The following is a 21,542-nucleotide window of genomic DNA, read 5'->3' on the forward strand; positions in this document are numbered from 1 at the left end:
GGTTCAAACCCTGGTCGGGAAACAAAGATCCCACAACTTGCACAGGGCAGTCAAAAATAAAGAGAATAATAAAATATTCCTTCTCTTGGCCAGACACACAGAAACAATAAATCTAATAAATGAGTAAACAAACAAAAAGTTAGAAGGTACATGTACCATTAAAGGAAAAAGTTCAGTAAAATGAATGGGAAGCATATCATACAGGGTCTTTTAGGCCCTTGCAAGGAATTCAGCTGAAATGTTACTCCTCATAGGGGCCTTATCTAATCACCTATTTTAATATTGCCTCCATCTCCCCTCAGTCTCATGACTTTTTTTGACTTATTGATACCTGCGATTTTCTGATATGTTTGTTGACTTGTATATTATTTCCCTACCAGGTGTTTGACTCCTCATCACTGTATCTCTCCCATTTACAACAGGACTCAGTACATACTCAATGAATTTGTTGAATGAAGATACATATGCCCTCAATTTACTCTGGTTTTCCAATACTCCGGCAGGAAAACAAATAACTGAATTCCTAAAATGGAATCATTAATAAAACTTGCTTTGTACGGTTTCCTCTCACACAAATTTTGTATATTCTTGTCTGGTTAAAGCTGTGGTGGTGTTTCCACAGATTTGTTGTTCTTTACGATTAAGACAAGGAAGCAAATCCTATTTCTTCTGGTTTAACAGTAGAGTCAACACAATCCATCACCCTTCAATTTTAAGAGAAAATATGAGGTTTCAAACAAGATTTAAGAGTGATCGAGCAGAGACATACCTCTGCAGGATTAGAGATGAAAAAGTGGAGCCTGATCTAGAGATGGGAGGGTGACAAAGTACAGGTGCTTTTGCGGTTAAGGAATGATCAGTAACAATAAGTGGCAAACACCTCACACAAATACTTCAAAAAGTGCAGCGACTTCAAATGCGATGATAGCGCAACTAGAGGAAAGAGGGCCGAAATTAAGGAGAAAGATGAGCACTCGTTGAGGAATGAGAAGAGTGTGCTCAAGCGAGTGAAGATGAAATCGTGCACTTTAACCACAGACCCATCCAGGGCGGACTGGTATATTTGGGGTAGGCTGGAGCCGGCACCTCCCAGGCTCCTAAACCTCTTCCGTCCACCTCCTTCATGGGCAGGTGAAGGCAGGGCTGGAGAATGCCTGTTCAGTTCAGTCCTGGGGAGGGCACTGGGCAGGAGGGGAGACCATCTTCCCACTGAATCCTGAGGATTTCCCGGATTGGAATCAGGAAATCGAACGGCCTTTCAGGGAGGGTAAGCACCTCCGAAGGGTTCAGAAGCCGACCAGTATCTGGAAAGCCCAGTGTGAGGTCTCGGGTTCAGCGGCAGCAGGAGGCGGGACGCCCACCCTTGCACCTTCCCCGGAAGAACGCGACGAGGACCGGCGGGCAGGGGGTGCTGCGCGGCGCCGGGAAACGAGAGGCGGAGCCGGTGCTGCAGGTCGCTGTGCAGGCGGAGGAAGGAGCCGCCGCCCCAGCTGAGAGTGTGGCTGGGGGCTTCCCGGGGGAGGGCAACAAGAGCGAGTCCTTTCGAACGTCTCCACCCGGCTCGCTTGCGTCGGCCTGGCCCCGCCCCGCCCCGCCCCGCCCCAGCCACTCCGGCCTCCGCCTCCTCCCGGCTAACGCGGGGTAGGTGTGTGAGGGGGTAGGGTTGGGGGGGGAAACCAGCGCCAGCGCCTTTAAGGGGCGTGGCTACACGCTCCGCCCCTACCTGCCCCTAGCGCGCCAGTGAGGGGTGGGGTGAGGGAGGAGGTGCCAGGGTGGGAGGGGAAGCGAGGCGTGCGCTAGCGCGCAGGCGCAGTAGCCGGCCGACAGCCTTGTGTTTCCAAAATGGCGGCAGCGATGGATGTGGATACCCCGAGCGGCACCAACAGCGGCGCGGGCAAGAAGCGCTTTGAAGTGAAAAAGGTTGGGTCTCGCCAGCGCCTTCCTCGGGGAAGCTAGAGAGGCGCGGATCTGGCTGGCAGGCCCGAGGATGACCGAAGCGCGGAGGAAAGGGCTTCATTTCAGGGCGTTCCTGGGACAGGGTACCAGGAAAGGAAGCCAGGGGGCGGGCCTTAGGATTGATCGGCGTGGCTGCGGCCCACTGTCCGTGGCGGTGTAGGTTTCTTTCAGAGGCTGAGGGGCCAATCACGGAAGTGCTTATTGAGATAGCGCGGTTGCGACTTGGCTGCAAGAGCCAAGCGCTTGAGCTGTCACTGGAGTGGCGGAGGGGTGGGGAAAGAGCGGGTGGGGTGGGTGGAAGGGGGGAGTCGGAGGCTTGCGGCGGGTGGAGGATGGGGGCAGTGCGGCGAAAGCCAGGAACCTGAGGTCCTACCGCATTGGAGGCCTCTGAGGACCCGGGCTGGACATCTCCGTGCCCTGCCCCTGTGCGAAACTTGGAGTCCCTCTGACGGACCACGACCTGGTGTTCGCCTAACCGAGGCCTCCATTAGCCCTCTCCGGCCCTCGCCCCTGCCAAGTTGAAAGTGTCTCGAGTGTAACTCTTGGCTCTTCTAAGAGGTCTGTAGGTTTGTCACAAAGCTGCCCCGGTCCTGCGGTCATATCCAGAAACCCCCTGTCCAAAAAAAAAAAAAAGCATGGTGGAATTCGTTAAAAAGAAAATGTGAGCTCAAACCTTGTGTCATTTAGCGAGAGTTGAGTACTAGTTGGGAACGACCTGGTAGAAATGGAAAAGCAGAAATGTGTGGAACGTGTCTTTTTGCATGAAATGCCTTACGGTTGTTTGCAACTGTACAGTTTGGGAGTAAAGTGCCGATTCCCAACTAAGGTAAAACAAATATGTACAAAATGAAGACTCTGAAATAGGGAAGATGTTGTTCCTGCAACATCTGGCTAGACCCTGACAGTTTTCCCCCTCCTGGTGCTTTTTGTCGTTTCATTGTGGGCACTGCATGCTCAGGTACAGCCAGCAGCCATATTGAAGAATAGAAGTAGGATTTTTTTTTTTCCCCTCCAAGTTGAGGCTGTCGTGTGAAAAGTACTGAAGAAGTTACCAGACACTGAGAATTAGGCTGGAAAGAGATGCAGGTTTAGGAAGTGGCACCAGATTCGTGGATGAAAAGGAGTTTGGGAATATTTGTAATTGCGGAAGTCAGAAGGTTGAGTTACTTAAATGCTACTTTTAGATAAACTCTTGCGGAAATTAATGTAATAGTCTAAGCAGATAGGAAACAAAATTGTAAAGTTTGTTGTGCAATTATCTTCTAAGATTTAAGTGATGACCTTGGTGTGTACTGACACTGGGTGATTGGTTATCCGCTTATCCCATGATTACCCGTTTTATGATCCAGTCATCATTTTAGTTCATTCTGTTCCTTGCTTTCCCCTATTCCTGGTTCCAGAGTTGCCTTGAAGAGCAGATATTCATTTATACAGAAATTGAGCTCTCCTGCAACTGCCAGGAGAGCCTGCGCAATAATTCAGGTTTGTGATTATTAGACCTAAAACAGGCACTTAAACATCATTCCTGATCTGTTTACATTGACATGGCCACCTAAACTGTAGGTAAAAATTAAAAGATGACATTCATTTCTGTGTTCATATACTCAACTGTTGGGAGAATGGGTGTGCATAGTGTAGCCCTTGCTCTCTGAAATAATAAATGAGAGTAAGGTGATATCCAGCAGCTCTTTTGTTTAGTGGCCCTTGTAGCCAAAAAGATGATAAGTGCAGCATGAAATCCTAGAGCGTGTGTGTGGTTTGTATCGTGTGTGTGTCTATGTTACGAGGAGTGGAGTGCATTGTTCTCCCTTTTCTCTTTGCAGTGGAATGCGGTAGCCCTCTGGGCCTGGGATATTGTGGTTGATAACTGTGCCATCTGCAGGAACCACATTATGGATCTTTGTAAGTAATTGAAGGAGGATGGGGAGGAGTTGAAAAGGTTACAGAGATTGCGGCTATCCTGATGTGACCAATTTTCTTCTCCACAAAGAAATATAGTCAGAGCATTTGGGGCCTTCTACATCTAGTTTCAAATAAAGTAGCTTTTTATGATATCCTGCAGGCATACCCATCTCTCAGAATAAATCTGCTCAACCTAAAGATGGCAGGGCCACATTTAGAATGAATTGTGGACACCCAGGTCCTGTTGACTATATCCTATTTCCCATCATGTAACCACACTCAAAGGCAAAAACAGTGAAGGAAAGAAAATTAACTTTGAGCTAAAACGTTCTGTCCAGCACTAGTTTTTGCTGGGGGAAATTTATGACGAAAAGAGGCCCAAGAGTGGATTTTCAGTGTTAGCCCCAAATGTAGTGAGAGGACATCACTGCCGACACCTCGGTAGTCAGTTCATTGCTCTAAAGAAATTTCATTTCAATTTCCACATATTTCATTACACATAGTGGGCAACACGTAGCAGGTTTGGTTTAATTGTTGATGGAAGTTAGTATCCTTAGAGTAACGGGCCAGAACATTGGTCACACCAGGAACAGTCCTTTTTTCATCCAGATACTAAAATGGTTTGATTGAAATCAGAAATAGCGCAAAGAATGTGCAGCTTTCTAGAATTGAAGTTGTAACTTAGTTTTAAATGACTTACCTGTCTCTTCGGTTTTCTCTTGAGCCGCTGTCCTGCTTTACTCTGGTAGTTCCTCTGACTTTCTCTCCATTCTTGAAGTGCCCATGCTCTTGTTTAGAACCCTTATATATCCTGTTTGAATCTTCTTCATCTCTTCTCTACCACTCTCCACCTATCTTTATCTGACTCAGCACTGTCTAAGTGTAAGTCAAAAATGCAGGCACATACATAATTTAACGTTTTCTGATACTCATATTAATAAACAGATGATTTGTATTTTATCCTATATCCAGGATACTTTAAATTTCAACATGTAATCAATATTTTAAAGCGAAATATTTTACTTTTTGTCTTTTTTGTACTAAGTTTTCAAAGTGCATTTTACACTTCCAGTGCGTCTCATTTCAGACTAGCCACATTTTAGGTGCTCAATAGCCATACGTGGCCAGGGCTACTTATTAGGTCATGCAGAACTAACCCCTAGTTGGTCTTCAGATCTCACCTTAAACTTGCTCATAGACGTTTTCCCTGACCGTACTTACATACACACAAACACAAGCTAGAACAGTTCTGTTCAGTGTTTCCAAGATGTCCTGTAGTTTCCTTTGAGATTCTGTGGCAGTCATTTAACTTAGTTGGCTCTTTATAATTCCATGTTGTTTACAGCTGTGTTCCTGCATCGGGCGTAGTGTTCTAGTACATAGTAGTTTCTCCCTAGGTGCTTGCTCTGTGAAGAACAGAAACAAACGGGACCAGTCTGTGATCACTGCAACTTGGAAAGCACAAAGCAAATATTTTGCGTTGGAAAGTAGTCTTGGTCTGTGTTGGTTGTTTACTGCCCTTGGTGTCTTTGAGTTTTGACCCTGTTTTAACACTTTTTCACACAACAGTCAAAGCAGATCAGCAGCTACCATGATGTTTAATGGAGATAGAAAAGACCCATCACAGAAAAACACATGTACGGTTTTACATGTGCTTGGGTGGGGTTTTTGATTACATGCTTGCCCTTTTTTTGGGGGGGGGGGGCTGTGCATTTTCACAAGGAGTTGTTCCCAGAGAAAATTTTAGTTTCTTGAGGCTCTCTTCTATAAATACTTAATGATTTTATATAATCCTGACTTTTTTTTTTTTTAACTTCTTGTGATTAAGTCATTGTGTGTCTCTGGTTGCAAGAGAATGTACTTCTTGAGAAGACAGTGACAGACAAAGGCCATTGATACCGTCTTCTCTTAGTGTTGAACGCTTGAGGGGTTGATGTGGGCTCTTAGGTAGACACCTGCTTTATCATATATTTTAAATGTTGGGTGCAGAGGGAGAGCATTGAACTCCTATAACAAAGTGATTTCACGTCGTGTGTTTTGTTATTTGATGAATATTCACACCCTGGGCATTTTGCAAGGCTCCAGGATAAAACAGCATCTGGGCTCGGGTCTCTACCCTTATGAAACATAGCCTTCTGCTTATTACAGACACTAAAGAGAAATCTGGTCGCCACAACTAGACTTGTCTTCCTTTCAAAAATGAATTATGGTTCTTGTAAAAAAAACTTTTCGTTAAAGATGAAAATAAGAATCTTGATTTAGCAGTGGCCATTTTCTAACAAATTCCGGCCTGGTGTTAAATGAATAATTATATACATAGTTGTAAATAAATGAGTAATTATGGCTGAGCTCCAGTTGAACCCACCTGCAAAGCATTCTTGGTCTGAAGACTTCCCTTTTGGCCTCCAGATTGATACTGTATATCCTACTATGGCCTCGGACTTCACTTTGCATTACCCTGCTTCTTGGTGCTTTTAAGAGTTGCTGAAAAATGCAATCTGCTAGGTGTCATTTTCTCCATTACCTCTGGTAATCTTGTCTCAGATAAAAGGTTGTCCAGAAGTGCTTAGACCCAGCCTTTGCCCATAAGTTAGTCTTTTCCTAAAACCACAAAAACCTAAAACCGCAAAAAAGATCCATCAGTGTTTTCAAAGGGTGAAATCTCTTCACTTCCGGGAAGAAGCTGTTGCTTCTTTAGCAGTCCTCTGGTGGTGATGGCCCTTGTATTAAAGTCCTCAAGCTTTGTAAGTCACATGAAATACACTTCTGCCTTTGCAGGGGTCTGATAAGAACCTGTTGCATGCTGCTTTTTTGTCTGCTTTAGGCTGACAGTGAGCAATTTCTTCCCCTGTTTAAGCAAACGACTAAACCCCTATGCTCACTCTCTGAACCGAAAGCTTGAAAACATTTTATCTTTGAGAACACGTTAGTAATTTTTCATGCCGTATCCCCTTTTATCTGGCATTCTAGATTGCAGTCCTATTTCTGCTTTTTAAAATTATTGTTAAAGTGTAGCTGACTTAGAATATTTTATTAGTTTCAGGTGTACAACCTAGTGATTGAAAGTATAGTGTGTACTCCCTTTGACGTTATTATAAAATGTTTGCTATATTCCCTGTGCTGTACAGTTTATTGTTATTCTTTGTTAAGAATTTTCTGATAAAGAATAGATACATATTTGGCCCCCATTCTCTCTATTTATAGAAGCCATTTTTGTTTCCTTATTCAAGTACTGAGAGCCTAGTTTGCACTTGGCATAGAAAGACAGCCCCCTAAACATATGTAGGCCTAGAAAAATTTAAACATGGTAATATACTTTGAAAGAGTTTCATTATTAAATAGAAATAATTGTGCCTCTTACTTAGCTAATTTCTTAATACATGGTCCACATCTAAGTGAGAGGATTCCACTTGAAGAACATCAGATTTTCTTTTCTCTGCCATCTCTTTGAACAGGGTACATTCACAGACCCCATGCATTCTTTTTTTTTTTTTTTAATATTTTAAAATCTTCATTTATTTATTGGGCTATATCAGGTCTTAGTTGCAACATGTGGGATCTAGTCCCCTGACCAGGAATCAAACCAGGCCCCCTGCATTGGGAACACAAAGAGTCAGCCACTGGCCCACCAGGGAAGTTCCCACTATTTATTTTTGAATATATGACATAGACCCTAGGTTCTCCACTTTTTTCAGAAGGAAAACCAGTTACTCTCTTTAAACTGAATCTGGGTAGCAAAGAAGTTCTGTGATTTCAGATCCTTTGCCATTCATATTTTTGAAGGATGGGGAAAAGCATTATTATGTTATATATCACTTCCCAAGACCAAGTTAACATCTCAGCATTATTTTCTTACAGTTTTACTATCTTCTACCTATGAAAGTTTGAAATAATTGCCTCCTATTAAATAGTCTTTCCCGAAGCTTTTTATTCATCAGAAAGAAGACTCCATTTAGTTACCACCTTCAGAGAAAGCAAATTACACGTTAGTAATTTTTGTTCTTGGAATATTTATCCCCAATAGAGCTTTACTCATCCTTTCTTGATCTCAGTCAAATTTTCATTCCATTTAAGTTCTCTCCCTTCCCCCTCTAAAATGGATATTCGGGTAGTTTGCAGTAATTTGTTCCACTCACTGGTCAGAAATGTCTCGGGACAGTAAGCATCACAGCTGGTGACCCCAATTCTCCAACCTGTCGGCCTCACAAACTTGCTGTGCTGACAGCGCTTTGAGGACCTGAGTTCTGATGTCCTCGCACAGAGCATCCGCAGCCCTCTACACCCCTTTCATTTGCTCTGTCCCAGCTCCATGTGTCTGTCTGACTCCTTCAGGGACTGGAGCTTGTCACTGAGGCTTTCATGTGGCAAACCTGGGTGGTGTAAGGGCCCAACAGCAAACATTCACCCCGCGTAGAGAAGATGCCAGTTCTCAGAACACCAAGAGTTAGGAGGTGGCTTTAAAAATTTACTAAATTTACCACATTATGAGGAATCACTGTCATTTGGACAAGTCAGGTCACGTTGAGACTTAGAAAGTGCCCTTTGCTGCGTTGCTCTGTTTTTGAATCAGGGGAGGAATTCTTTGCAAAGCGTGCTGTTAAGTCAGCTCTGCCTTCTCTGTTCATCACCCCTTTCCACATTCATTAAAAAACAATTATGACTAATTAACCACTTGAGATTCTGTTCCCGTTGAGGCCATCATCATCACCCCCTGCCCTGTCATGTCCTCACGTGTGGGTAGAGCCACTGGAGGTCAAAGGTGGTTGCTCGTGGGGCCAGTGATCGTGTCGCTCTTGTTCCCACAGGCATAGAATGTCAAGCCAACCAGGCGTCCGCTACTTCTGAAGAGTGCACCGTGGCGTGGGGCGTCTGTAACGTAAGGCAATATCTTTTCCTCCCAGCGTGGCTTGTACCGCTTCTCCTGCCTGCCCATCTTGTAACTAGGGAAAAAAAGACTAGCCCACCTTTCTCCACAAAGGTACACAGATAGCAAAAAAAAAAAAAGGCATATAAAACCATTGTACTATTCACCTGTAAAAAGTATTAGTTATAGAGGCAGCAGTTTGTCTCAACTATGAAGTATACCAGCATCCGCAGCAACATTGTTGGGCTTTATCTTTGAGAATTGACTTCAAAGCCTACGGCACAATCGTTGGAACATTATGTTCGTGGAAATCTGTACTTTCTTACCAGATTTTCTTAAAGGCTGAGTGTCTTGTGGAACTAAGTTAGGTGAATAAATTGAGCATTCCTGTGTATGTTGCTGGGGGGTCGGGGTGGAGGGGGCAGATGTACCAAGTTAGCATTTGGGTTTTTTTTTAAATGTGCTTCGTGACAGAAATGTTTTGTGCAGCCTCGTTGGACTGAATGTACAGCCTTCCAGGGAGTGACAGCTGTGAAGGATAATAGACATCAAATATGTTATTTCCAGCACGTTAAAAATTCATCCTTATAGCCATGTAGTCCCAGTCATATGAGCTAAAAATGTCCTGTCCGGGTGTCCTGTGCCCAGGGGACAGAGAGCTCCCAGCATGACACAGGCCTAAGAAGCCACACTCGAGTCAGACCACCACTCCCTGTCTCTGTGACTGACTTGCTAGGCAGCTGCGGGCAAGGTATTGGCCCCTCTAAGCCTCATATGAAGTGGAGCTGTTAGTAGACTGCTTAGCATCATAATCAGGATGAAATGATTTTATGTTTAAAAAAAGATGCTTAGAGGAGTTCAGGGTTTGGGTGGGGCATGAGCCACCCATCTCCTTGCATGGCCCTGCAATAAACCTTTTTCTCTGCTCAAAAAAAAAGTGCCTAGAATACCTCCTGCAGGTCCCTTTGGCAGTCTCACAGTAGCTCCTGTTGGTCAAGGGACTGCATGTGCCACCTTCGAGGATAAAGAATAAAGCATATTGGGCTCTTGGCTCTCTGTGCCATCCAGGTGTAGAGTGAGAACCATGTCACTTTGTGGTGGAAGGAAAAGCAGTGCGCTGCTCCTTAAATTTGACTCAGGAGAGTCACACTCAGAGAACCTGCCACCAGGAAGAGCAGCAGGTGTGCCTGAAGCCTTGGACTAGTCCTGGGTTCCCGGGTTGGGTCTTCTATGACACTGACTGGCTCTGTGAATTAGGCACGTCACTTAACTCATCTGGGCTTCAGTTTCACGTCTGTAAAATGAAGATGGTGATACCCGTCACGCTTGGCAGGGTTGCTGCAGGCTCCAGTGAGGTGATAGGTGTTCATAGCCCTCCTGTTAAGTGTAAAGCACGAGGCAGTGCGTTTTGAGGCTGCTGGGTACGTCCATTGATAGGTCTTAGATTGTTGGCAGGAGGAAAGCTGGGATCGAGGATGTTTAGGGGTGCTGTCCTGGCCCAGCAGCCTCATTTGCAGCCCCTCTTTCCCTCCGTCTTCAGGGTGGGGCGCAAGTACAAGGACCCTGAACACTGGCAAAGAGCCTAGTGGGGCAGCTGGGAGGGAGAAGGGTGTCCTGAATGCCCTTAGGTGAGCCTGTCCCCATTGCCTGGGGATTGAAAAAATGCCTCCATTTTCTGCCCTTTGGAAATGTTGTTTTTCCTCTTTTTCACCGTAAGTCAGGTGAGCATCAGGACGAAAAGGATCTTGCAAAGGGCCGTCACTTTGGGAGTCTTTGTCCCTCTGAGTAGCCCCAGTGCACTAGTATGGACTCTAGTCTTCATCACTGCATTCTGTTTCTGTCTGTGTGGAAAGTCAGTTTTCACAGATGATAATCCACATTATGATTCTTTAAGTTCCATGCATGTTTGGGTAGACACACTGACCAGGTTTCAGGGCTGTAAGCCAGGCCTGCCCAAACTTTCATTGTGTGTTGGGGTGTCAGCACTTCTCCCCAGTCCTCACCTCAGCCGACCCATCATGGCTCAGATGCAGGGACCCTTGTTGCTCCATCCTGATGCTGCTCACACGAGCAGGGCTGGAGGATAAGCATCATTGCAGAAGTGCTGTGATCAGCATCTGCATGTCCCTAACACGCACAGACTTTGCTTTTCCCCAAACCCAAAGGCCAACCCCTCATTCCCTGTCAGCGCCCAGTGTTCTTGGTGCTTTCGCCCTTTTACTTCCCATCTGGATCATGGAACCAGCCCTTTGATGCTCTTCCAGCTGCTTGCATGCAGAATGCCCATCACACTGCTTCCTCTTACCCTCATTTTTTTTATCTGATTCCTTTTTTAAGACAAAGTCTCACCCACTACTAGAGGCTTGTTAAGTACCAAGCTTTTGTAATATCAATGCCTCTATGAGCAAATCTGCAAATACAGTCCTTTGGGCAGTGTTGAGCTGGGTGTGGAAGGTCGGGGACGTGCCCATCGCAGTTCTGGGTGGTTGGCGGGAGTGATGCACTGCCATGTGCTAAGGAGAACCCTCTCCTCCTGGGGTTCCCTTCTCCAGGATGGGGAGGGAGCTGGAGACCAAGAGTGGGCAATTTGAAATGTGCGGATGATTAAGGGCCTCCTTTTGCCTGTGTGTGAGGAAAGCAAGCCTCCCCTCCAGGCCGACAAGACCCAGGGAGCCCCACTCCATCTTACCTTAGGAAAGGGAAAGAGACCTCATTGCGTGAACACCCACCATGCGTCCTAAACGTGTGCTTCATTTGGTAGGAACGAAGCCTCGCAAACGTTTCGTGGGCCGTGGCCTGGTACCTAACCAGGTATAACCCCTCGTAGACTTCTTGTCTCCCATTGTGTGTTGCCTTCCTTGGTTCTCCAGCCGCTGTATATCACCACCCTGCTCCCCTTGAGACGTATTGTCCGTAGACGGCTGAGCCTGCACAGAATTATTTTTAATAAAATGTATCTTTTCTTCCAGCATGCTTTTCACTTCCACTGCATCTCTCGCTGGCTCAAAACACGGCAGGTGTGTCCGTTGGACAACAGAGAGTGGGAATTCCAAAAGTAGGTGTCCCTGGCTGTTTCCACTTTGTACGTAAGGTTGGGCTGTGTGGTCAGTGCCATTCTTGGACTCACGTCAAGCTGGAGGGTGCACAGTTTTAGAAGATGAAGACATAAAACATGCTCGGTTCGTAAACTAGCTTTCGGTTAGACAAGGACTCGTGTCTTTTTAAAACGCATAAGGTGAACCAACATTAGAAACTTGCAGCCTAGAGTTTGCCAGCCATCTAGGTAGGGTCTTTGGACGTAGTAGTAGAAGCTTGCAAATTCTCATTTTGCAAGCTATTAAATATTTCCACAATCACATCAATAATAAGGCTCCAGGGGATAACTAATGTCACCTGTCTTTGCTTTGGGCTAGAATTATATCATGTTTCATTGGTTTATCTCACAGGGATTAATTCTGATACAGGGTTTATGGCTATCTCAACTAAATCATTATTGTTGCTGCTGTTGATTGTAGTAGCGTGTAATTAATACATGGCATGCAAATTTTCAAAAATTCAAATGGTCGGTCTGGACTAGTAATTCCTAAAAGAGGAATTTCTGGTTTAAGAGTATGTATGTTTCTATTTTTTGATAGTGTCAGATTTTTTCCTTTCCCAAGAATATGTACTAATTCACAGCCCCTACAAACAGTGAAGCAGAAGACTGCATTCTCCATTTCTTGCCAGTGCTCTGTTATCAGACGTTTTCATCTTAGCTACTGACAGGTGAAAATCAGTTTTCAATTGTATATTTTAAAACTTTGAGTAAAGTTGGGCCACTTTTCATGTTTTTATGCCTGTTGTGTTTTTCTGTGAAACACTTTTTTATCTGTTGAATTTTCAGTTAATTTATCAAATTTTTAACGGAAAGGGGGATTTTCGAAGTTCTCGAGAGGCCTTTGTAATTGACTGTGCCATGGAGCAGGCTCAGGGTGCCGTTTCGGACCAAAACTGTCTCACGTAGCCCGTACGCGTGCCCAGGGCTGAGCCTAAGAAGTGGGGGTGTGAAGAGTCCCCCTGCTGGGCTTGGCCCTGTCGCTTTATCCAGCTGGTGACTTTGCCTGGCTGTGGTTATGAGTGCCCTGGGAAAACAAATTCATAAGAAGCAAATTTCATTTCAGCATGCTTTAATCTGATGGATAACTTCCAGGTTATTCTCACTAACAAGCTGGAGCTCTACCCTGTGAGGACTTTTTTAGAGAATATTTAAGCGAATTTCTTATAAGGAGTGCTTAAAGAATCTAGCAGCCTTTCAGGATGATGGCAACAGTAATGCAGAGTTCTGGTGCCCTGGTCTCCATCTGTGTAACGAAGTATTTTCATCAGAGGCGAACTACCCGCTAAGAACCAGGACAAAAGATTAAGATAATAATGGATTCTGTGTTCAAGAAATCTTATATGTGGAAAAAATGTCCTGTCATTGGTTATAATCTTTCTGGAGCCAAATTTTGGCCTCTGGGGAAATCAGAAAGGCCCTGAGATCCACACCTAGTTTCTCGACAGTTCTCTTTCTGCGGTGCTCAGTGGACTCAGGGCTGTCATTGGAACTGGTGATAGATTTTGACACTGAAGGCTGTTCGGTTACTGTTCTCTGTACGAGCCTTACCCTAAACTAGCCCGAGTACGGGAGTTGAGGGGAAGAGGCGGCCCACAGGGAGGGGGGCAGAGGATTCAAGCTGTCTTAGCCACTTACTGGCCATCAGGTGCAGCTCCCTTTCACAAGCATCAGCTGTGACTCCTCCCTGTTACTGCCCTGCATCTGCCTGGCACCTGGAAAGAGTCAGGCGGGTACAGTTGAGTGGGGGACCATCACTATGAAGAGGGTGGTAGGGACAATGTTACAGGAGGCTGGTAGGCTGAAACGGGCAGAGACCAGGGTTGTAACCCAGTCTTCAAAGTTTTAACCAGATTGGCGGATATATTTTTAGCAGGTGTTACAGTCTCAAACAGGGAATCACAATAAGGAATGAATTAATAATTTACTTTGTCTTCCAGGTATGGGCACTAGAAAAAGAGAATTCTTCGATCAAGCTCAACTGTTTTTTTGTTATCCACTGAATGACTTGCCCTCCTGTTACTTAATTATAAGTTAGATAGAACCGTGTCTCTTCTGCTTTGTCTTTTCAGTTTGCTATTCCGGCAGCCATACTGTATTCTGTGTCAAATAAAATCCAGTTGGATTCTAGAACAGACGCTGTCTCTTGTGTATGTGCAAAAAGTGAATGCAAGTAAAGAGCCCTCCCGCCCCTTTCTAGGGTGGAAGGCCAGGTTTTGAAAGTGAGACGTTTGTTCATCAGAGCCAAAGCAGGATCATCCTGCGAGCACGTCGCTTGGTCTCGAGGAAGCCTGGTCCACAGCCTGGCTGCTGATGGTGATCTTTGGGCGAGTGGTCTCTCTGCTCCGAGCTCTTCCTCCTCCGTGAAGTGGCTGCCAAGGACTAAACAGGATCATCTGGGCACAGAAAGAGGCCTTATAAACTGTGAGAACGCTGTTCAGGTGTTAACTTTGTGTATGACGTGTCGCTTTCTCAGTTTAGTTTAGAAAAGTTAACTTGAAAAAAAATTAATATGTTATCTTGGCTGGCAGTGGAGTAATGTGTGAACTCAAATTGGAAATCAGTGTCATTTAGAGTTAACGGGAGAATTCAGGTTTCCCTTCTCCACCACCACCCTTTGTAATTTGTTTAAAATGCCTTGGCCGTGAACGGAACTGCCAGTTTTAACACTACTTCAGTCTCTCAGCCTTTAAGAGGAGGGTTAATTTACTGCAGTGATTCTCAAAGTGTGTGCTGAGGACTTGTGGGAGTAATAGAAACACTTTCAGGAGGTTCACGAAGTTCCTTTTCTGGCTGCATGTCTGTAAAAGGCCAGTTTTTCTTTTTTTCCTTCAACCAAAGCAACGTATTGAATGAAGACGCAGAGCAGCGAATCCAGCTGTCTTCTGCTAAGTCAGATATAAAAAAGATTTGCAAAAATGTAAAACGGTGCCACTCTTCTAACTTCTGTTTTGAAAAACTAACTTTGAATAAAAATATTTATGTTAACGTGATGGATTTTTGTTCTTTTAAAGTCTTTTAAATGTCTCAGTTTGATTTCCACAGTGGTAAATATCTGTAGATGCAAGTCCCATAAAAACTCTTTGGTTTCGTCAGTGTTTAAGGTCATAAGGGGATCCTGAGACTCGAAAGTCTGAGAACCTCTGGCTTAGGAAGTAAGAACTTTGAGGTCCAGCCTGGGTGGAACCCAGCTTCCCCACTTGGCCGCCAACTGTGCAGGTGCTCGGGGCCAGGTGGCTGCTGCCGTCCATGTTCCTTCCACCCTCGGCAGAAATCACCTCCTTTAAACCCCTTTCCGGTGGTCATTCACACTGCAGGAACACTTCAGCGATGCAGAAGAACGGTTTTCACATAGCTGGCGTCACCTATTTGCAGAGTTCTGCCTGGGTATCCATAAGGACCCTTGGTTGCAGAGCAGCCAACTCCAGCTTCTGCTTAGGTCATGGAATGTTTGTGAGGGCCAGGGGGCTGTGTCCTCTGAAAGGAGAAAGGGACACAGAGGGGCTGGACATAAGAATGAATAACTAGAACCAGGGCATCCCTGCTGGGATTCTCTCTATCGCTCTTTCACAAAGACCAGCTGCTTTTTTTGGCTATGCTTATAGCTTGTGGGATCTGGAGTCCCTGACCAGGGATCAAACCTTCGCCTGATTAATGGAGGTGCAACTCTTCAATTCCTGAAGCCACAGGCATTCAGAGGCATCTGAGCTCTCCCTTCGCCTCTGCATCTAAGTAGTCATTAAACTCCATTCACCTGCAGCACTCACTGCAACCTGCACCCTCTTCTCCATTCCCATCGCCACTGACAGCACAGGCTGTCTTCATTTTCCTCTAAAACAATTGCAGTTCTCCAACTGTTATCGTTAGTCTCCTTGCTACAACCTGAAATAAATCTTTAACTTGACTGATGGCCCTTCCACTAGCTGGGAAATCTCTACCTTGATGGACAGAGTTCACTTCCCATTGTAGACGAGCGTGCCTCATCCCGGCTCCTCCGGCTTCCAAGCAGCTGGAGAGGTAGGGTACCCCACCTCCATCAGAGACACTCGGGCTGCCATCCTTTGTGGCTGTGGGCAGCAGCACTGGCAGCACCCAAGGCCCAGTGCAGACAGCCAAATGGGTTGTGACAGCCGGTGTTTAATAGCCTCAATAGCCAGCACCTTCCCAGACCAGTTTTGTGGCATCATTTTGGCTGTGGTCCCAGTTGCTGCCCATTTTCCGAGCCTGATTCTCCAACATGCCCTGTGCTGCGGTGAGCTCTCCAACATTTCTTACCGTATCCAGTCTGCTGCAACGATCACCCAGGCCTTTGGTTCTCAACTGTCATCATTAATCCCCTCCTGCCCCTGCCAGGTACGTCTACACTGTTTCCTTATTCATTCTCAAAACAGTCCTAAAAAGCCCATCATTTTATGAAAATGTCATCTGACATTTTTTATTCACTTCTTCAGCCAACAGAATACTTCTGAGAGTCCTTTGCCTGTCTTTTCTCTTCTCGGTTTTTGTCCCCTATTTGATCAGTTTGTTTTTTCGCTGCACTGCTTGGCATGTGGGATCTTAGTTCCCTGACCAGGGATTGAACCCCTTCCCCTGAAGCAAGGAGTCATTAACCATTAGACCACCAGGGAAGTCCCTCTTGTGATATTTTTTCCTTCAATGCCTTTTATTTTCTTCCTGCTTGGACCAATTTTTCAGCCTACTGTTGAAACACCTTTTGAGGGCCTCTTGTCCCCACTGAGCCCACTGCCCTGCCCTCTTACTTGGGTCTTCACCCCATGGCATACAGAGCCTCACACGACCTGTAACCGCAAAGCACATCCCCATCTCTGTTCCTCTCTTTCCAGCCTGGCATGAGCTCCTCTGACCTCATCCCAGTGCCATGTGGAAGCTTCAGCTGGATTTGCTTGAACCTCCGTCCTTCCAAGAATACCTCCTGCCCAATCCAGTCCCCCTCCCTACTCCCTTGTCTCAGTGCCGGGTTACCTGAGAGGCTAGCCCTCCCCCAGACTCCTCTAAACAGGGTCAGGGCCCCTGCCTCCCTTTAGGGCCTCCAGCATCATAGTGTCCTCTTTTCTCCAAACTTTTTGAAATCTCCCCCAAAGTGAGACCATATTTCTAGCTAAACCCAGGCTATGATGAAGTCTGAAACAGCGTGGTGTCTTTCACCAAAGTGTCCCCTTTCTTCTACTTTCTTCAGAGCAACCTCAGAGTAGCAATTTTTCAAACTAATTGTTTCTACATTTTGCGTTCTGAGACATGAAACTAACCATTACACAAAAGTAGAGCCTATCATCCTATACTTAGCAGAGAATGGAACTATTTTCAGATGCCTTGATAATTATTCTATGTTCTGCCAAACAAACTCCTTCTGGAAGTGATAGCCTCTATCTTGCTCAGAGACATTGATATCCAAACAAACAGTCTAGAAACATTAAACTCATCTTTAATGTCACCTCAACCCTCATCCCAAATATCCATGTGTATACTGTGTCCTATCTATTATACTTCAATTTTGCATCTCTCAAATCCACTTTTGTCCACTCTGTCTCCACTATTCAGGCCTTGATCATCATCTGGATTGTTGAAATGTGTCCCTTATTCCCTTCACCTACAAGATTTAGGAGCCCTTATAATAGAAAGTGGCTTCCCAGGTGATGTTAGAGATAAATAACCCTCCTGTCAATGCAGGAGACTTAAAAGATGCAGGTTCGGTCCCTGGGTCGGGAAGACCCCCTGCAGAAGGAAATAGCAACCCATCCCAGTATTCTTGCCTGGAGAATCCCGTGGACAGAGGAGCCTGGCGGGCCACAGTCCATGGGGTCACAAAGAGTCAGACAGGACTAAAGCAACTTAGCACGAATGCATGGGGCTTCCCTCATAGCTCAGTTGGTAAAGAATCCACCTGCGATGCAGGAGACCCTGCTTCAATTCCTGGGTCAGGAAGATCCCCTGGAGAAGGGATAGGCTACCCACTCCAGTATTCTTGGGTTTCCCTTGTGGCTCAGCTGGTAAAGAATCCGCCTGCAATGCAGGAGACCCGGGTTTGATCCTGGGTTGAGAAGATCCCCTGGAAAAGGGAAAGGCTACCCACTCCAGTATTCTGGCCTGGAGAATTCCATTGACTATGCAGTCCATGGGGTCACAGAGTTGGACACGACTGAGCGACTTCCACTTCACTTCACTTCATGCACATGATAAAAAGTATCATGAAAGAATAACCCAAGGACTTCCCTTGGTTTATTAGTCCAGTGGTTAAGTCTTCACCTTACAGTGTGGGAGGTACAGGTTTGACCCCTCGAGGTCAAAAAATCAAAACATAAAACAAAAAGAGTAATGCAACAAATTCAATTAGACTTTTAAAATAACCCACATTGCCAGTCAGAATGGCTGCGATCCAAAAGTCTACAAGCAATAAATGCTGGAGAGGGTGTGGGGAAAAGGGAACCTTCTTACACTGTTGGTGGGAATTCAAACTAGTACAGCCACTCTGGAGAACAGTGTGGAGATTCCTTAAAAAACTGGAAATAGAACTGTCTTATGATCCAGCAATCCCACTGCTGGGCATACACACTGAGGAAACCAGAAGGGAAAGAGACACGTGTACCCCAGTGTTCATCGCAGCACTGTTTATAATAGCCAGGACATGGAAACAACCTAGATGTCCATCAGCAGATGAATGGATAAGAAAGCTATGGTACATATACATACATATGGAGTATTACTCAGCCATTAAAAAGAATACACTGGAATCAGTTCTAATGAGGTGGATGAAACTGGAGCCTATTATACTGAGTGAAGTAAGCCAGAAAGAAAAACACCAATACAGTATACTAACGCATATATATGGAATTTAGAAAGATGGTAACAATAACCCTGTATACGAGACAGCAAAAGAGACCCTGATGTATAGAACAGTCTTATGGACTCTGTGGGAGAGGGAGAGGGTGGGAAGATTTGGGAGAATGACATTGAAACATGTATAATATCATGTATGAAACGAGTCACCAGTCCAGGTTCGATGCACGATACTGGATGCTTGGGGCTGGTGCACTGGGACGACCCAGAGGAATGGTATGGGGAGGGAGGAGGGAGGAGGGTTCAGGATGGGGAACACATGTATACCTGTGGCAGATTCATTTCAATATCTGGCAAAACAAATACAATATTATAAAGTTTAAAAATAAAATAAAATTTAAAAAAATAAATAAATAAAATAAAATAACCCACATTAAAAAAAAAGAAAAGAATAATCCAGAACGTCCAGTTTTATGTCATCTAAAGATTTTGCCCCTTCAACAAACTCACGTTCTCTGACTCTTCTGAGCTGTATTCTCAAGAGTCTGCAGAAGGCATCTTCATTCATTCAAAACTGTTGGGGAACAAGGCAAAGATGAAGGAGCATACATTTGCCAACAATTTCTTTCTTTACACCACTAATGTTTAAATCTCACCGAATTTCAAAACTTCACAAAAATACAACTGCCTAGAAATAAACATGTAGACATGCTCTAACACTAATCAAATGGAATACTAATTGTAAGATGGAACTTTAATAGGGTAGAATATTTTCTTTAATTGTGAAAACTGATAAGAAATGCATAAAAGCATTTATTATGTGATGCCAAAAGGAAATAGAATTATTATGGGCATCGTGACTGCCCATGTAGCATATTTGACAATATACTCCAGTAAAAAACATAGATAATATGCAAAATGAGATTGCTGTTAGGTATATTAAATTGTGGATCATTTATCACCATGTTTTGTTTGTTTTTTGCTATGTTTCCTCTTGCATTTAAAGGGGAAATAATAAGGAAAAGGGGGGCTTCCCTTGTGGCTCAGTGCTGAAAAAAAAAAATTGGCCTGACAATTCAAGAGACTCAGGTTTGATCCCCAGTCCAGGAATATCCCACGTGCCGCAGAGCAACTAAGTCCAAGAGCCACAAGTATGCTGTAGCATCTGGGAGCTACAACTACTGAAGCCCACGTGCCTAGAACTCTGAAGCCCACGTGCCTAGAACCCTGAAACCCAGGTGCCTAGAGCCATGAAGCCCACGTGCCTAGAACTCTGAAGCCCACGTGCCTAGAACTCTGAAGCCCACGTGCCTAGAACCCTGAAACCCAGGTGCCTAGAGCCATGAAGCCCACGTGCCTAGAACTCTGAAACAAGAGAAGCCACACAAGGAGAAGCCCGAGCACCACAGCTGGACAGTAGCCCCCGCTCACCACAAGTAGAGAGAAAGCCTGAGCAGCAACAAAGACCCAGCCAACCAAAAGTAAAAGAAATTTAAAATAATTTTTTAAAAAATAAAATAAGAAAAAGAAGAATTCCCCCTCCCCCTAACCCCACCAAGATGCTAAGTTGTCTTCAGACTCCGGAAGGCTCCACTTACCAAGATCAGTGACTCAAACTGCGGAAGCATGATCCTCAAAATTCACGATTTCCATCATGTTCTCATATATACAACCTCATCTGATCTTCCTAACCACTGCCTCTCTCAGATCTTTGCTTCTGAACAAAGTCAGTGGCTGGGTTCCTTGTCTCCACTCCCAACCCAGCACATCTTGGAGACACCTGAGACTATGTTCAGCTCCCTTGTGTCATACTGACAACCCTACTCTTCATTGCTTACCCGCTGGGTGTTCCTATAAAGATGGCAGATGCTATAAAGCTCAGGAGCCTGTCTCTCTCCTTGCTTTATCTGAGTTGCCAAGCTCCTCTCTGCTGTCATTATATCTTCCTTTGTTATATCCCATCCTCCTGAGTATACAGCATTATCTGTATTTTCACAGTACTACTCAAATTTCTCCCTAAGGCCTTCTTGATCTCCACTGCCTTCCCATAGCGAGGGGTCAAATGAGTTTAAGCTAAAAGCCTGGCTCTGCTACCAACACGAGGTGACTCTGAACAAGGTTCTGAGCTTAGGAGCCTTATCTTTAAAAATAGGTATAAGGGATACCATGAAAAGTGAGAAATAAAGAAAATTAGATCACCTGCTGAGATTAATATCGAAGAGAGCAGAGCTGGGATTACAGATGGGCAGACAGAGGAAAAGTGGATCCCAGGCAAGCAAGAAAGGACTGGGAAGGGATTAATGGCATTAATACATCCAAATAAATAATATGTTGACTTCTAAAGGGGCTTAATCTCAGCAACCTAAAACCTGAGCCTCACTGAGTCAAAAGTAAGCAGGGCCCATCCCTACTCCCTGCAGAATAAGCAGCCGTGGCTAATAGACTTTGACTAGTAACAGCCATTGACAAAGCCAACCTCCCTTTGGAAATCTTTGTGTGCTTTATATGTTTGTTTTGTTGGATTTTATTATTTATATATGTATTTATGGCATGCTTTCTCTAGTTGTGGCGAGCAAGGATTACTCTCAAGTTGCAGTGCTCTGGCTTCTCATTTCAGAACTCAGGCTCTAGAGTTAGGATTCCAGAACACAAGCTCTAGTTGTGGTACACCAGCTCAGTTGCCCTGTGGCATGTGACATCCTCCCAGACCAGGGATCAAACCCATGTCCCTCACATTGGCAGCCAGACCCTCCACCACTGGACCACCAGGGAAGTCCTGCTTTAAATATCTGCATCATCTGATTAACTTTAAGACGTTCTTCCTTGGCTTTCCCATTGAACTTAAATTGAAACTTCTCACCCACAGCAACTCCTTCTCAGGTGAGCTGACCCCTCCTGCCTTCCCACATCTAAGAATGTCATTCCCTCTGG

The 21,542-nt window shown here is 45.0% G+C and overlaps 1 protein-coding gene and 1 long non-coding RNA gene across 13 annotated transcripts; one reads left to right on the plus strand and one right to left on the minus strand.

The window, feature by feature from the left end:
* Positions 1–1,831: 1,831 nt before the first annotated feature.
* RBX1 (ring-box 1) lies at positions 1,832–14,809 on the plus strand. Of its 11 annotated transcripts, none has more exons than XM_086403002.1 (7): positions 1,832–1,920; positions 3,780–3,858; positions 8,664–8,734; positions 11,484–11,533; positions 11,692–11,777; positions 12,358–12,487; positions 13,757–14,809. In XM_086403002.1, exons 1-6 carry the CDS (start codon positions 1,843–1,845, stop codon positions 12,414–12,416), a joined length of 423 nt encoding a protein of 140 aa, XP_086259128.1. In that variant the 5' UTR covers positions 1,832–1,842; the 3' UTR covers positions 12,417–12,487; positions 13,757–14,809. The 11 variants fall into 11 exon arrangements, with proteins under 11 accessions (XP_086259128.1, XP_086259124.1, XP_086259125.1 ...); XM_086403006.1 differs by lacking the exons at positions 1,832–1,920; positions 12,358–12,487 and adding exons at positions 2,157–2,514; positions 3,357–3,438; XM_086403009.1 differs by lacking the exon at positions 1,832–1,920 and adding an exon at positions 2,160–2,514 and having other exon boundaries at positions 13,757–13,946.
* On the minus strand, positions 13,723–20,334 carry LOC147373134 (uncharacterized). 2 transcript variants are annotated; one of them, XR_015164538.1, is made up of 3 exons: positions 20,210–20,334; positions 19,122–19,185; positions 13,723–15,293 (listed from the first exon to the last, which is right to left on the minus strand). It is a non-coding gene; the product is annotated as an uncharacterized LOC147373134 (long non-coding RNA). The 2 variants fall into 2 exon arrangements; XR_015164539.1 differs by lacking the exon at positions 20,210–20,334 and adding an exon at positions 19,685–19,790.
* Between the last annotated feature and the right edge of the window lie 1,208 nt (positions 20,335–21,542).

Source organism: Bos grunniens, chromosome 5 (assembly GCF_055505025.1).
Source record: "Bos grunniens cultivar Pamir isolate PY7600 chromosome 5, Bosgru_T2T1.0, whole genome shotgun sequence".
Taxonomy (NCBI): Eukaryota; Metazoa; Chordata; class Mammalia; order Artiodactyla; family Bovidae; genus Bos; species Bos grunniens.